At 47.0% G+C, this 17,214-nt stretch overlaps 1 protein-coding gene across 1 annotated transcript; it reads right to left on the bottom strand.

The window, feature by feature from the left end:
* Nucleotides 1–620: 620 nt before the first annotated feature.
* Nucleotides 621–9,171, bottom strand: LOC142588776 (peptidase M20 domain-containing protein 2-like). Its single transcript, XM_075700594.1, has 5 exons — nucleotides 8,943–9,171; nucleotides 5,646–5,791; nucleotides 4,130–4,279; nucleotides 3,746–3,821; nucleotides 621–844 (listed from the first exon to the last, which is right to left on the bottom strand). The coding sequence occupies exons 1-5, from the start codon at nucleotides 9,169–9,171 to the stop codon at nucleotides 621–623; spliced, it is 825 nt and encodes a 274-aa protein (XP_075556709.1).
* Nucleotides 9,172–17,214: the final 8,043 nt, after the last annotated feature.

Below are 17,214 nucleotides of genomic sequence, written 5' to 3' on the forward strand. Positions count from 1 at the left end.
GTATAATGGGGGCGAGGGGGGGCGTCCGTCCTCGTTCATTGTATTGCAGGGCCACAAGGGATGAATTTGTAAAAAATTGTTTAACCTACGGCCCAGGCGGGTGCCCAATTCGTCCACAGTGCTCACCCGAAAGAGCAAGTTCTGCGTCAGACATGTCGGCGCCGGTGTAGTGCTGACGTACTCCGCGCATGGTCCAGTTCCGTGCAGACTCCCTTCAGGCATTCGTTCAGAAGCTTGCACTTCGCTCATACAGCGTCATTGCTCAGTGCTGATCGGGGAGCACCGTACACAATATAGCGGTGCTTGCAGGCTATATGTCTGACAGGTCTGAATTGTGGACATGAGCTTATGTGCCAGCTTCTCGGTACTTACGTCCCTGCCCACGACGTCACTGAAGCCGGCGTGCCTCAGTTCGCCTCAGTTTCTTCCCGAACATCTGCTGCTGCATGCACTTCTTCAATCACTTTCTGTAGGGTGGCACCCTCCTCGGTCCGATGCTGCGCTCGCTTGCTCCACTTCTTCACAGCGCGCAGATCGCTGTATCTCATTCTGACGGCATTCACATCTTCATACGCACAGGCACACCGACTTTTCGGCGTTTCTTCTGCTACTTTCTGCTTTTAGCTGGAGCCCCCGTAATTGGAGGGTTCCGTCGGTGACGACCTGTTGCGTGTCGGCCTGCGTTTCTTCTTGTTCATTTTGACGTGCCAGCCATTATTCTCTGAAACTTCATTGTCGCCCAGCTCACAGTGGCCCACCCATCGCATACCAGGTGTCCCTGAGTGACCACTTTGAGTTGTCTGGCTGCCATCCTGGTCACATTTGTTCAGTTTTCCGTGGTTCTCTGTGAGCGACAAAGACGTCCGCGATTTGTTATCTCGTGCTGTACAGTATCACAAGGGCTTACCTCCCGCTTGGTCCCTGCCTGCTGTCTCCTGATCTCCAGATCGCGAAACCCCAGCTGCAGTCGTTGCATTTGTGCCTACAGGACTTGGCATCTGCGGTTCTCTTGCTGCAACTGGGATTAGAAGGTCTTAAGTTTTCGATTCAACTTCTCCCGCATCTCATGCTGCAACTGAGATTGAATGGTCTTAAGCTCTCGATCCTTCTCCCCCCACATCGCCGAGCGGCCTGCTTCTAAGTTTTGTAGTTGCATCGTCAACTTCTCTTTATACTGCCGCAGCTGCAGCGCAGGATCGTCTTGCAAGACTTTCAGCCGGAATCACTGCTTACATTCATACTGCGGCGCAGGCCCCCTGCCGCCCCTGGATAGCGCAGCAAGCATGTGCTTGCTGCGGTAAAGCTATGGAAATGATGGACCAAGTTTTATTAGAATGTGAAGATAGCTGCCCAGCGGTCGATTTAGGCACCTCTGGCCTCCTTCAAGCCCGTGGGTTCAGCGAGAGCAGGGGGAAACCAAACATGTCCGCAGTAGAAATTAGTAAGAGGCGACTTGAAGACTGGCGGAAGAAAAGTAGAGAAACGACAAACGACGGAAGCGTACAAAAGCAGCTCCCAATACGGGTTCAGAAAGTATGGTTATGGGAATTCTTCGTGTTTCTTTCTTCCTTTTCTTTTTTAACATAAGTAGGACATTGGCAATATAAGAACAAGAGCTTGGTGGCGCAACCGACCGTCCCGTTACAAAGGGCACGCACAAACCATCTGTCCATCCATCCGCGAAGGCGGCTGTAGAAGGCCATAGCGCACGAAATGAAATCTTAACGTGCGCATTGCCTATCTTCAAGTGTTGCGAAGTATTTTTACAGGATATATCCCAGGCGATTTATTAGCACTATCTTGAACATTTCGCCGTCCCAACGATCTACTTCTCAAGTGCCTTTATTTTTTATTTACTTTTCTATATTCTGATCCATTGGTTTTGTAGCACTTATGTTTATTAAGTCATTTTTCTAAACAAATAATGTGTAGGTTCACACGCCATTCATTGTCTATGAAGTTATAGCTTATCGAAGATGCCAGAGATTAATTGGTGTTGTCTTTGTTGCTTTTTTCTGCGCATTGCTTTCGGTGATTCAGCAATTTATATGGCAATTGCCACGTTGTAGGCCTTCTCTGTCGTGCAACAATCTTCGTGTAAAATTTAATGGTATCTCATCGTGCGTACCCTTTCGTGTCCTCAGCTTTTAATTAAAATGTGCTTTTGGTATTGACCATATTGATCTTGCTAGCTATTTTGTTGCGCGAATAAAGCTGTTTTTACGTTGACGGTGCATTTCTTTTTCTATTGAAGGACGCATGTTTTACGTCGATGTAACCGCAGTTTTCTCTTACCCAATGCTTTTCTGAAGGTGGTAAGGTTTTCAAAAATAAATATATTTTCTTGAAATAAATGAAGTAAACATACCTTAAGGAGGCACGCCGATGACAGACTATATAGTATCGTTGTGTTCAGTGTAATTAACATTTCAATCATACGGTTCACAATTGTGATAATGCCTGCTTGGGCGGCCACTGTAATACACTAATAAACCCACAAATAATTATCAAGTCGCGCTTGGCGAACAACTACTCGCTACATCCCGCCTTGAAACTGTGGCATGCAGCAGACAATGGTACGCAAATGCACGAAGCAGAACAAACGGATTTTCTCGTATCCACAATGAAAGCTACCTTAAAGCTTGCTGCGCCTTAGCTGAAACATTCTTTGTGTGCTTTCCCTTTGTCACATTTCACCTTGAATATTCGCCTTTGTGCTGGCACACTTAATTGTGCGAGTTCGGTTTGTTCATTCGCTAACAAAGCCAACACTGGATACTTAGCTCATAAGCCGGTGAAAGACGCTACTTGGCTGCCCTTCATTCTTTCTGCCCATCTCATGATGAACTCTTAGACAGATATACCGCTTCTAGATACCCACGCGAATGCAGTGGGAGTATGTGCGTACAAGAATGTTACCGCATTTGACAACAAATAGCTGTCAGCACGCATTTTGCCTCTCCTACACTTCCAGCTATCATTTCCTAATCGGTAAGAGATCATATAGCAGCGCAAAATCATGTTTTATTTTTATTTTTGCTCTCGCCTGATTCAAGCCGCAGAAACAGTAGATAGTTTAGAATAGGGGCCCCAAAGAAATAGCGTCGAAGCCACTGCGCATGCGCGAGACGCGAACTGCGTTTGGGTTTTGCGTTGGGAGCGCTATTTCACCGATTTAGCGGGAGCCCAAATAGCGGCCTCAAAAGCTTTGAGTCAGCAAACATGGCGGCATCCATCGAAGCGACGGCTGGGTCGCTTCGATGGTGGGTTCGATTCGTTGTAACGCGTGAAGTTCGCAAGCTAGAAGTGACCGCGGTTATCGCTTTCTCTCAGCTAGCGTGTGTTATGAAGATTGATTCATTAGACGCTGCTGATTTCGAATTCGATTGTGGATTTTATGGCTCGTAGGCCTAACACGGCTAAGCTTGGCTGGTGAAGGCACGTAAAGTTGGTTTGCTCAAAACTAAGCGCAACTAATTGTTTGCCGCTTACGGAATAACCTCTAAATTGTAATTAAATTCGAATACACGCACGTAAAAATTAATATTCCTATCATAATATGGTATATTTTATTTAATTACTTCTAGTACCTTTTCTTTGACGCTGTAGTTGCGCTGTCAGCGCAAGACGCTATCCGCAAACGCAAAGCCCTATTCTAAGACTCTTCACTCCGGCGTGCCCCACGCTAACACCCGCAAAGCTCTTTGGGGCCCCAGACTATTGGTGCCCCTATTCTAAAGCTCACTAGTAATGGAGATCTCGAAGCGTTCCTCGACGCATGAAAGGCCCTTGGGTGCGACCGCCGCGGTGCGGAAGATGGGCTGACCACGCCCACCCCCGAATGTCCGTCCGAATGGGACAGTCGAAGCGAAGCCCGCCAGTACGCGTAAATCTCAGAGGCCATGGTGCCACGCGCGGACTTCGCGGCGGCGTCCCTAGATGGCGCAGCATATCCAAAGATAAATGGCAAAGAGAAACCCTGCTGCATACATGCCTCACACATAACGCGCTTCTACGGCGGCATTGCCATCAGTACGGTCTGTCGTTACACTGCTTCGATGCTAATCGCATCAACGTCGACGTTCGTTGTGAGAGGATTCTGCCGGAATTATTCTGAGACCCCACCCACCTGCTGAGTAGCGGCGAAGCCGATTACGAGGACGTCACTTGGACTTGGGTGCGCCATGAGCGCCGCGTCGACTCCCTGCAGGGCGCCCTTTCGTATCAGCAGCCCCTTACCGCAACGGCTTTCCTCCGCAGGCGTGCCCAGTACAACCACCTGTACAGCAGAACGCGTGTTAAAAGGGGTAAGGTGAGGCAGTGTCAACTTGCCTGGAAAGTGCCAACTACTGAAATTTACGGCTCTGATCCCTTGGCAGCGACTGCAGTTATTCGACTAATAAAGGGGCACCGAAAACAAATAATGCTTCACGTTATTCATTAGTAAACTACGCTTTAGAGTACTTAAAAGGTCATATACGGCCAGCAGGAGCGTGGTATGCTAGAAAAGTTGGGAAAAAAGAAGACGAAACCATAAATGCACATTCGAAGTTTTTGCGTAACTTTCCAATGACAACGTCAAGTATAACTGCACCCCCTTAATGTTTTCTAATTAATTGTTTGTAGATAAGGAACGATGACATTGCACTCTAAAACAACGAAGAACTAAATCCAGGAAGCTTCTCGAACTTTTCTTGTGTGGTGAGACCGTCTCAAATACAAGACCGTACTTTGAAATCTGTCACGTCACGCTGACTTACTGGTGCTCCGGTTTGGCCGCCAAATTCGAAATAGAGAAGAGTGACCTTTATTGTATCCTGTAGTAATCAACATTGTGCAATGTAATGAATGGAAATAGAACTTTGAAACAATATCTCATCAATCCAACCTGATTATTATTTCTATTCAGTGCCCCTCTAAGGTGACACTAGAGAGCAGCGCTATGTCAGTTAGCCTGATGGAGTATTTTTGCAAGAATCTATCTAGACTTATTCAGTCAAAATTATCCAAAAGGAGGACGATGAAAATTACGGGGGAGAATCCCTCTTTTTGAATTTCGTACGCGAGCCGCCGAGCCTATGCGTTAATATAATATCACTGATTTTGAAATTCAGGTGGCTTTTCGCTCCAACTTTTTCTAAAAAATGCCCCCATGGGTTTAATATTTGGAAAGGAAAAGTGGTTCGATATTTTGCAGAGCAATACTTTACAAGGACCACAAGCGATACCATGTAGTGCAAAGCACTACTTCACCACAACAACGTGCGGTTCCAAACTTTGCCAGGACAAAGGATTCCGTACCTTGCTGACAGTTAACTTACAGGCGGTTCAACATTCTGCATACCAGTACCGTGTAATGCCACGCAAGGTACTTCTATATATTGTCGGCACTTCTTTGTTGCACAACCTGCGGTTTCTTATACTTTGCCTGTACAAAGTGTTTCCGTGCTTTGCCGCAAACTATTTGACCAAAGCACAATTACTTTGCCACGACGACAAGCGTTACCACGCTTCACCGCCAATATCTGCCACAAGAAACACTTCTTTGCCACATTGCACGACGACACGCAGTTTCGTACTTTCTGAAAAAAAATGGTTCCATACTTCGCAAAAATTCTTTGCCATGACGGCAAGCGTTCTCGTACTTTGCCGCGAATGTCCTCGTGGTTCTTCATGGCCTCGCTCACAGCCAGCGCCGCACCAATGGATGCCTCGGCGATCAGGTTGTGGCCGCAGGCGTGGCCGATATCGGCCAGAGCGTCGTATTCACACAGCAAGGCCACGCAAGGCCCTGCGTAAAGACAAGATGCCGTAAAACGAGAGAAGACACGCATCGCAACAGGTTAACGCATTCAGCTGTAACACTCACTATTCATTCGGTTCGCCTGCACCTCTTGAACAGATTTATTTACAACCATTTGTTGAATGAGTACTGCCAACCTCTTGCCGATAGCTTAGTCGGCAATGGGGACAAAGCAAGTAAAAACACGGCAAAGGCGCATCGCACGTAATACGCTCCTTGGCCATATCTGGCCCTTGCGCCAATAAGCCAATAAAAACCACACATTCATTCACCAACTCAAGATAAGAGAAAATGGAGAGATAGAGAGAGAGGATAAAGAGAAGGGGAAGGCCGAAAGGTTAACCAGAGGCGACGAGTTCGCGCTTTGCTACCCTTCACTAGGGTGGGGGGATATAGGGGCTGGAAAAGGGACAAAGAGAGAGAAAGAAAAAAACAGGAACAGCTAACAGAAAATGCGTTTCAATTAAAGGCGTTCACATAGGCCGGTCGATCTCAAGAAGCGCAGTAGCGCTTACGCGGCCTTCTAATACGATTTTAAGTAGCGTCGATGTTGCGAAAATTCCTCCTTCCGACACAGACTGGTCGTCCAACTGATTAGGCGCGACGGAAAGCGATTGTCTCTGAACACTCTTCTGCAGGCACTCGTAAAGAACATGACGAATCGTTTCCGAGTCGCCGCAATGGCAACATGTAGCGGTGTCAGCCATCCCTATGTGGTACGCGTGGGCATTGGTAAACACGACGCTCCACCATAGCCTACACAAAAGGGTCGCGTCTCTTCGGGGAAGTCTTGGTGGAAGTCGAAGGCTTAAGGTTGGATCCAGGGTGTACAAGCGGGCATGCATAAAATGTAGTTCAACCCACTCTAATGCGGTGCATTGGTGTGCAACTTGGCGGAACATCTTTGCAGCATCTGTCCTAGACAGCAAGATCGATAGGCGGCGGTCTTCTACATGAGCTGAACGAGCAGGTTGATCGGCACCTTGATTGCCGATGATACTGCAGTGACTTGGTAGCCACTGAGAAACGATTCCATGCCCTTTCGCAGTCAGGTGCTGCATGACCTCTGTAATTTCGAATGCCAACTGTTCATGCGGGCAGTGCCGCCGTAAGACTGACAGTGAACATTGCAACGCACAAATGGACTGGAGTGTGTTGGTTCGTCATTGTTGAAGTGTACTGCAAGTCGAAGCGCTGCGAAAGAAACTAGAGGTTGGTGTACTAATAAGGTGAAAGACAAGGAATGAAGTCACACGCTACGACACTCATGATAAGGAACCCTGATAAGGAGTTTCGCACTACCGAGGGCAAGTGACGACGACTGCCGGAGTACGCACGCGAATTTGTATTGACGAAACACTATGCAGCAGAGGGATATCCCCAGAAACGTGCATCTGTGTAAGGCGTAGTGTGCAGAAGACGTAAGGCGTGCCTGAACGCATGCGTAGTAAGACATTTTTTTTAAGAAAGAAAGGCATAAGACTGAACATGCACGCTTTCAATTGCACAGACTAGCAGAAAATTTTATTGTAATTTGAAAACAAGCACATGCCGGGCTACCTTTTAAAGGATTACTAAAGGTGAATACTGCGTTAGTAAGTTACGCTTTTGCAATAGAAAAGCGACCACATTCTTAGCGTGAGAAGAGCCATAAAGAAGAGCTAGTAAGCCATAAACGACGCAAGAACGAGAGACCTGTAGCGACGCCACGTTGAAGTTCCCGCAACAGCTTGCCGTGATGTCATAAGCTTTGGCAACGTCTACTCGGGTCTATAGTTACCCATCGATTGGTAAACAATTAAAGCATTGCGTGCTAAGTTGACGAAGGACTCAAAGAACTAACGAGAACTTCACCTGCGCCTAAATGTGTCAAGTCAAGCTGTCGCACCGGTGGTGAGCTTTGGGCCTGCGTGAAATTCAAGAGAGAGAAGTTTGACCACCATTTCCTCTAGTGAAAATATTCATGTTAATTTTCCTGCTGAATGAGTGAAAACATAGTATTAAAAAATCATTCACCATTCTGAGCTGCCGTATTGTTGCTCTATAGTGTTCCTTCGATGATCTTTGAATGAATGGAGCGGGATTTACGGCGAATACCCTTATCTACGCATTTCTCGCCTCCTTTATTGCCGGATTTTCATGACAAACATTCTATGTTTTCCATTTTCTGGTCTTTATTCAATCCACTGTGCTCGTGGATAAGCTTTAGACCACTCGACTCGAGCACTTCCAACCTATGCTCAGCAGGACAACTCCTCGTGCAACAGATTCAGCGACTACTGTGATTCTCCTAGTCCCAGAGCACCACAAGACGTGTTACCAGCAACGGCGGCTCAAGCAAAATCCTGATATATGAAGAACAATTGCTTAAGTTGGAAATAAAATCGCGCTGCTTAGCGTTTACTTGAAACGGATCAGGAAACAGTTTCCTAGCCGGCGTCGCCAGGCAACCGCTGACGGGTAACGCTGTTCTCAGCTCACGGTCTTACGCTATAACTGCTAGGTGCACAACGAAGCGTTATTGCAGTTCCTGCATGCAACATATTATACAAGCGGCTATAGATAGGGTTGTTGTGTCATGAGAGACGCGTGTACTCCTTTCGCTCCTCCTCCTTCTTATTCATCACTCTATATGTACATTTGCTTCCTTTCCCTCTTTCTCTCCAGCAAGCTATAGCACACCATCTCAGGCCGACCTCCTTGCCATTTCAGTAGACGGAGTCTATATACATGCAAGAAAGCTTCGCTTACCGTATAGATTACAAAGATTGCTTGTGATTTCACGTAATTTGTTCGTTTTCTCACACCTTTATTCACATAGAGAAAGAGATACCAAATTGAAGAAATCGTTTAGGCAACCTCCTGTTAGAAATTTACGTGCGCATTCTAGGCTTATAACAGGCTACCAAAGGAACACAACGGTCAGTCATACATGCACAAGTAAAGATTGAAAACGATGATTCGTACAACGCGCGCATTCCTTCAAGTCTATTCTATTTATTTCGTAGAATCCACCGTTCACGGCCGGCTGATCACGGTGTTAATGCGGAAAAAGCGTCACTCTGACCACTGGCGAAGCGGGCAGAGTAACAGTATTGTAATAGACTCCCTGCATTGTTCCGGACCATGTCCCTCCCACCTTGCGTCCCTCCGGGAGCTTCGAATTCCGCTTTGAAGGCGGTGTCCAGGAGGTAATGCCGCGTCACGCTGAAGCCGCGTTGTTCCAGAAAGTCTGTCAGCCAGTCGTGGCATTGCACCTCGTTCAATGCGAGTTCCGGATGCTCCCAGACGAAACGACTCAGTTCCCAGAGATCCTGCGACTTAGCTTCGACTACGTTGTGCACGAGTTCCTTGAGGTTCCTGGCCATCTCTTCCCGAGTTACGGTGACACTGGCGGGCGTGCTGCCTGTGCGCAGACGGGCGTTTGCTGAACTGCCTCTAAATCTTTTGCTGCGAGCGAGGACTTCCATTGTTTACATAGTTGATATCGGCGCCCTCCCCCTTCGCCCCCTCCAACAACATGAACAAAGTCCTGCACGAGCTGCGAGAAAGTCAATGACCTCGTAGCGCACATGACAGGTCTCATGTGAGAATAGATTCAGGCAGCATTGCAGCACAGAAAGCTTAACCGCGGGACTTGTTAGCGCGTGTTTGCTGAAAGTACCTAATTTGCGTTTTTTTCTTTGCATCTTCGGATACGGAGCTATCTTTTTAAACAATTAGATGTAGAAACATGCGAAAGTAGGCAAGTTAGAACCAGTCATTTTAAATCTGAAATGTTTTACTCAAGCAACAATCAAAAAGGTAAAGCATGAAGGGGGAAAAAAATGACAGCAGACTTGTGCGGCCTTGCAAAATCTCCACCCAATATCCAGCGAAGCTGTTTCATTCGAGAAGTTGTAATAAAGTCTTTAGTTGTGTGTAATTATTTGACATACCTTAAAACGCGACCCGTATAGGGCCGGTTAGTTTTAAGCTGCATGCAATGACGCGCCACTCGTGAAACTGTGGCATACGCGCTCTGAAGCACTTGAATACGTAATTTGCCAGAACTAAGTAGAGCCACCTTGAACTTTGCCTTCCAGTTATCTATACCGTGCCCCTAGTTTTGGCTAGTCATAAACTTTGTGATAGATCGAGTTGCTTCAGGACGCTGAGAAACATAGCGTAAAATGGCCATATCCCACTTTCAAGCACTTGTTGGGGAATTTTTTACAGACTGTATTTGATTCATGGTAGTAGTGGTGGTGTTGCATAGCCGGCAATTGTTCCGCCTGAGCCTCCTGTGAGTGTCACTGTGTGGGTCACCGGCTGTCGAAGAGCCCCGTGTATTCCACGAAGGTATGGCTATGGTGCTGGGCTGCTGAGCACGAGGTCGCCGGATCGAATCCCGGTCACGGCGGCCGCATTTCGATGGGGGCGAAATGCGAAAACACCCGTGTGCTTAGATTTAGGCGCACGTTAAAGAACCCCAGGTGGTCGAAATTTCCGGAGTCCTCCACTACGGCGTGCCTCGTAATCAGAAAGTGGTTTTGGCACGTAAAACCCCAAATATTATTATTCCACGAAGGTAATCAGCAGTCGTTGCATTTTCTTTCTGAAAGACGCTCGATGTCGCTGATATCCCCACAGAAAGCATAGAGCGGGAAAGCGCATCATCCACACTTGAATAACCAAGTCGGGATGTTCGCAGAACCGGTTCTGATGCGGTAAAACAGCGTCGCTTCCTCGCGAGTAAGTCTATCGATCAGAGAGGCACGATGTGGAGTCTTGTGGATCGCCCTCAGGTAAATGCGGATTGCATGCTTAGGGTTCTGAAACAACCTCTGGCACTCTTCCTTTTGAGGCACATGTCACTGCTAGACATACAAGAGCGTCAGCCTTTTCATTTCCTTCAATCCTGCGTGGGATGTGATCCAACGAAATTTCACGTTAAATTCCTTGCTCATTAGAACTTTGAGCAGTGCCAAGAATTGCCTTGTAAACTTCTCGCGAGGTAGGCTACGGTGTAATCGTTGTAACGCTGACTTTGGGCCCGTCAGCGCCACGACGTCACGCGCGGAATAGGCGGGTCGTTTCCGCAAAGCAGCAGTGATTGGGGCACTTTCTACTGTTGCATACTGGTTGTTATTATTATTTGTTTTGAAAGCATATATATAACTGACAGGAAGGTGAAAGTGGGTAGCAGGCTGCAACTGCCACCCTAAGGTACACAGCGCCTGCCCACTCTTCAGAAATTAGATGACAGAAACACAGATATGGAAGATAGGAAGGGTGGAGGAAAGAGAAAACAAAGAGTAACAGAACAAAGCTAAAAGAACAGAGTCGAACGCACAGCACAGGTCGCACACGGTAGGGCCGCTGACTGAAGGTCACGCTACTACAACATGTTAAATAGAAGAAATAGTGTCTGAACTACAAACGTGAACCTATAAGTAGGGGGCGACGAACCTGATCACGTCGAGACGTACGACCACTCGGGTATACAAATATTCATCCAGTGTCGTAGACCGCAGGCCAACGAGATGATAGTCCTCCTCTAACGACTAGCGCTGCGCGCTGAAAGCGGGACACTCCAATATCAGGTGCTGAAATGTCTCGCAGCAACCGCAAGACGTCCACAGTGGACTGGCCGCACGTCTTTGTATATATAAACGTTAGCACACGCTCACACAGCCAACCCTCAACTTCAGTAGTTGCTCTCTAGCGCGACGAGGCAAGCCTCACCGACCTGTTGTACACGAAACTACGCGATCCAGGCGGCCAGACCATGACACATCAAGGGAGGGTATGTAGAATGCCGCTGCGCAGCTGTCTGTCTGTGCACGCACCGACCCGTCTGTGTGCAGCTGTAGGTGGCTTTGAAACGCTGTGCTCCAGTAGTGTAGAACAAGAAAATTTGCTTCGCCAGTTGAAATGATGCTTTTCGCCGGTATGTGGGGTACACGGAGGCTGCAAGTAACGTCCAAAAAAAAACCATGGCAGGTCGGGGTGATTGCGTTTAGGCCATTCCAATCCCAAAGATTGGAAAGTGTTCAGCACCGCATTGAAATGGCGAGCGAGTTTTTTTTTTTTTAGTAGTAGTAGTAGTAGTAGTAGTAGTAGTAGTAGTAGTAGTAGAAGTGGTAGTAGTAGAAGTAGTAGTAGTAGTAGTAGCAGTAGCAGTAGTAGTAGTATTTATTTCGGCCACATTACACAATATACAATATGTCCCAGAGGAAAGGCTAAAGGAGGCAGATAAATCATGCATCCTGACAAGGCCTTATCCCCGTTCTTGATCTTAACAGCCGGAGAAGTGTCGCGCCTATGGAGTACTCGCCCAACCTTAATAGTTGCGTCAGCAAGTGCTGAGGTGCCAAAATTCGGATTGGAAGAGACTCTGCTTCATTACTAACCATCTTGTTTGAAGCCGCCTGAGGAACTCCCATCGCCAAGTGGAACCCCTTTCTGTGCACTGCCTCCAAGCGCTCAGACTGGCTCGGTGATGGTGATATCAGCGGCAGCTGATAGAGAATGCGGCTTGTTATCAGTGCAGCGTTCAGTTTAAGCATAGACATAGGTTTGTTTGCCCAACGTACACCTGCCATGCGGCGAAGTGCGTTGACTCTTTGCACTGATGCAGCCGCAACACTTCCAACTGCGCGTCGCCATGGTAGCTTGCAGATGATGGTGATGCCCAGAAATTGAACACTAGTTGCACGACGAATTGGATGGCCTCTGATATTCAGCGACAGGCATGTTGACTTCCGCCTCACTCCCGCGAAAAGCATGAAGGCAATTTTTCCCCTGATAAAGATAGGCCAAGCGCCGATAAGTGGCCATCGATGACGGAGATTGCGCCCTGGGCTATCCGGGCCAAACGTTTGTGTTGGTACCCTTAGATTCAAATGCAGATGTCGCCTGCGTAGATGGACAATTTAAATGCCCTCCATGCTACCTTCAGTGCGTCTGGCCGGGTGGCCATGGCAACGTTAAAAAATAAGAGAGCGTCCTACACTTCCTTGTGGGACGGCAAAAGAAATGCGTCGCCTTTTTCTCATTATATTTCCGAGCTTAACCTGAACATGTCGCTCTCTAAAAAATTAATGGACGAATCGAAAAGCATTTCCAGAGACACCGATAGCTTGGAGTCCGTTGATGATGCCCGCATGAAACACACAGTCATGTGCTTTAGTAACGTCCATAAAGATGGCGAGTGTCGAAACACCGTCGGTGCGATGGTGCTCGATGTGACTTAGTAAGTTCAAGACACTGTCCTGGGCACTTGACCGTGGGCAAATCCGGTCATACACAACGGCAGTCTGCTTCCTTGCTCAAGATACCAAGTTAACCTCGTACGTATTAGTCTTTCCAGCAACTTTCATACGCATGATGTTAGCGATACTGGTCGATATGAGGCAAGGTTCGCAAGATCCTTTCCAGACTTGAGCACTGGCAGAACCCACGCCCTCTTCCACGCTTCTGGGATCCTTTCTGAGCGCCATGCAGAGGCGATTGAGTACGCCCAGAAGGATTCATATTCGCTCGTATGGCAGATTTGTCAGCATTTGATTGCTAGTAAAATCGGGGCCCACAGCACAGCGTCTTTTTAATCTGCTAATCGCCAAATCCAACTCAAGAAAGATGAATGGCGTATCCATCGTATCGAATGATTGATATGACAGAGGATTCACCTATCCTGCTGATCTGCGAGATGCATATACATCTGCAAATTCTTATTCGAGGGAGGAGGAGGAGGAAATAACTTTATTGTGTGGCCTGCGAGTTGCGATTCGAGGGCTGGGAAATTTCGTCCTTGCTTTAAAGCAAGTTCCTCCAATTGCTTGCGTTTGCGGATCTTTCCGGATAGGCTATTGATTACTCCCCGTAAGCTTGTCATGGGCATAAACCCCGATGAGCTCTCAAAGAAAGCAGCCCATTGAAGTCGTTTTAACCTTATTGTGTGACTAAGGATGACAGCGTTTATCCTGTTATATCCACTTTTCGCAGAGTTTCCGCTCCGCTCTCCTGCGCGCTGCGCAGTGATTCTCTAGTTTGAAGTCATGAGTATGTAAATGTCCTGGCAGTTTCAACGCTGAAGTAGCCACTCTCTTGCTACGCAACATATTTGCGAACAGCTCACTCAGAGATTCATCCAATGCTTCTCTGTATGTGCCCCAGCATGTCACAGTACAGAACTATCGACCTGCAATCTGAAATCCCATGATGTTTGTGAAGGTTGAAAATGTTCGCTGCCCATCCTGTCTGGGACCATTGCCCATGATACGGAAAGGTCTGTAGAGTGTAACACCAGGTCTACGGCAGTCCATGAATCTGGTGGCCTGAAGGAGTCGGTTTTCCATCGTTCGCCACACATGAGTCAGCAACATCCACAGCAGCGACAAGTTCCTTGCCTTGAAAATCTACAATCTTATCACCCCAAAGCGAGTGATGTGCGTTAAAGTCCCCATAGATTATTCAAGGCGAGGGGCAGCGGATGCAAAGGTCCTTTAGATAAGCCTCCATGGAGACTTTCCTTCGTGGACTTACATACACAAGACACCACACTGAGTTTTCGGTTTCCTAGGCACACTTCCACATAGGCGATTTCAAAGGAGGTAGAACAAAAGTCTTGCACCGGTAAGGTGGCGAGGTACTTCACGCCTGGTGCATATCATGTCACTGCCATTTGCAAATGACGGTATAACTCGAATTGCCGTGTCTGATGTATCCTGGGCACGTCCTGCCATTTGGGAGACCAGCCTCCGAAAGGGCTAGAATTGGTATCGGGAAGTCTCAAAGGAAGATGCTAAACTCGCACACACGCTGCAGAATGCCGGCACAGTTCCATTGCACTATTAATGGCACTTTTGACCGGCAGAGTGGACCAGATGGGCAAGAAATCGCCATTATGTTACTAAAGGTATGTGGAAGCAGACCAGAGTATTACTGACTCAAGAGCATTTGACTTCGCACATAGGTTTCCCACAGCCTGAAGTCCCCTCATATTCGTTTAATTTCATTTCGATGGCATTTGTAGTTTTTTACAGGCTAAATTCTGCGGGCTCGTAACACTAACTTATAAAGGTCCACACCGCTTGCATATGTAATTTACTGCAAATTGGGCAATTAAGACACCCACATTCAACTTTATATACACGTGACCCATTATCTGGCTCGCAGTTTTGATCCGACGTAAACATAGGTGCTGCGTTTTGTTCATCGAGGACACCGGGCAAACTTCATGTAATGCAAGAAAATACAAAAAGCGACGGTTGAATAATTACACATTATGAATAATTATGTATTTATTATTATTATTATATGTAACGTTCCTAATTAAGGAACAAACGTTAAAACTGGGCGACAAGTCATAAAAAAAATGTTTCTCCTTACTACCAAATATAAACTATCTGTAACGCAGAGTTTTCTCGGGATATAGGGAAATGTAAGGGATAACGGTTGCGTGACCCTTTTAAATACTTGCTTTATGAATGCTTTCCCTAAGCTGCATTCCACAGGCTATTCACGTCGCACACAGATGTTTCGTAGTGGTCCGCTTTTGTTCTTGTAAGTTTGATCTTGGCGGAATTTCTAATTCTTCCAGGGTCGCGTGTCAAATTTTGCGCCACTTGTAAAAGTTAATCTTAGACGATGTGAAACACATGAATACGTAATTTATTGCACCGGTCTTAACTATTCCAAACACTTTCCGATTCAAAATTTTGCCTACACACAAGTCATAAAGTACTCCTTATTTTCAGCAAGCATGAACTTTGTCCAACTTAGCGTTCCGTCGGTACACTGAAAACCACACTGTCAAAGGGCCAACTAGCTCGACCCCAGACCCAGTTAAGGGTACCTTATGAAGGAATGTTTAAAATAAGTTGCAGTTTCTCCCTACTGGCGAAACATCAATTGCGATAGTGAATGAGTTGACAGCTATACGAAGTAAGGTTGGTAGCTTTATCGGCCGTATAAACTTGGAACCATTCGCCTACTAAGTTAACGAGCATGGTGTCAGCGCGCACAGACAAACATGAACACGTCACACTCGCTGGCCGCGGGCACTCGCTCTCAAAACGCTGGCGCGAGGAATCACGGCAGCAGAAGCGAGCGAAGTGAGCTTCGTGCTGTCTATCCTTTCAACGCAAACTGAGCGGCGAGAACACAGCACGCACAAAGTTATGAGCCTCTGGCGCACCAAGACTCTGTACACATCGGAGATCGCTTTCAAAATAAGGCCCGTGCGGTCACACAATGCGCACTTGCTGACGGAGTAGAACGGCGCCGCCCCCCTCTCCCTCCTAGACTACCCCCCCTCTTTCCTTCCTTGCGAGCGCGAGATTGAGCCGAGATTGTGGGTTCCCCTTGCGTGCTTTCACTCGCCCATACAGCATAAGGCACGCGGCGACGGTGTTATCGCTCTTGGACTTCATGCGAAACATCACGGCGACGGCTACGCCGACGCGGAAAATAATGCGTCTGGAGCGTCCATATAATTGCTATCGCAATAAAAGGCTGTAATTGATCCACATGCATTCCCGTTAGAGCATTAATTTGCCGTAGCGTTCCTCCCATGTTTGCAAAATTTGACGTCGGTAGCATTTGGAACTATGCTTGGAATGCGGGCTAAATTTTTTCGCCGATCGCAAAACACTGTTATAACGCTCCAGAGTACTTGCATACGTAGCTTATTGCAAAAGCTGCAATTAAAAGGCTGATACAGAACTTCGTCTACGCCCCCTCATTGACCATACTGTACCCCTTATTTTCGCCAGCTATAGACAAGCTAGCTTGCTTAGTTCCCGACAACAACGCAAAAACAAACTGCGAATCTAGTATACACGACGCATGAAAGTAAGGAAAAATGAGTGCTCGGTAAATACTTGCAACACTTCTAAATAAGTGAGGTACGTGAAAGTTTCACCACACGTTACAGTTCTTATCCCGCTCTCTTTTGTCGAATTTGGAATTGGCGTTTCGTAGTGGTATTCTAGGACTGTAGAAAACACTGTTATTGGCTTCGCTGTGACACAATGAAACGCTTGATTAAGTAACTTTCCATAACTGCTGTAATTAGCCTACCAGGGCTAAACACTTATCGTTCGTCAATCACAAGTTGCTTACTACTTTAACGAAATATAAATAACGCACCTCGCTTCGTTCACCGAGAAGGCCAAGAAATATCAAGTGCGGTAAACGCATAACGCGTAAGAATGGGAAGAAGGCAATCAATTAGTAATTATTTTCAAATGACGAACGTAACGTACACACTTGAATATTTCTCTGCACGTCCCCAAATGAGGTGGGCCTTACCTCTTCTGAATAATAAATTTCTGCCCTTTTTCATCCTCTTAGGAAAGCAAGAAAACCTTGTAAGCCCTTAATATAACGTCTCCAATCTGGCGAATAAACTAGGGCTTAGTAAA

Source organism: Dermacentor variabilis, chromosome 7 (genome assembly GCF_050947875.1).
Source record: "Dermacentor variabilis isolate Ectoservices chromosome 7, ASM5094787v1, whole genome shotgun sequence".
Lineage (NCBI taxonomy): Eukaryota > Metazoa > Arthropoda > Arachnida > Ixodida > Ixodidae > Dermacentor > Dermacentor variabilis.

Excerpts from the sequence above, each read along its gene's own strand:
- LOC142588776 (XM_075700594.1), bottom strand. The coding sequence starts at position 9,171 with ATGGCCAGGAACCTCAAGGAACTCGTGCACAACGTAGTCGAAGCTAAG. Across the intron at positions 4,280-5,645 it reads ACGAGGACATTCGCGGCAAA|GTGGTTGTACTGGGCACGCC; the intron begins GTACGAGAACGC and ends TCTGCTGTACAG. Across the intron at positions 3,822-4,129 it reads GCTTCGCCGCTACTCAGCAG|CCCATCTTCCGCACCGCGGC; the intron begins GTGGGTGGGGTC and ends GGGCGTGGTCAG.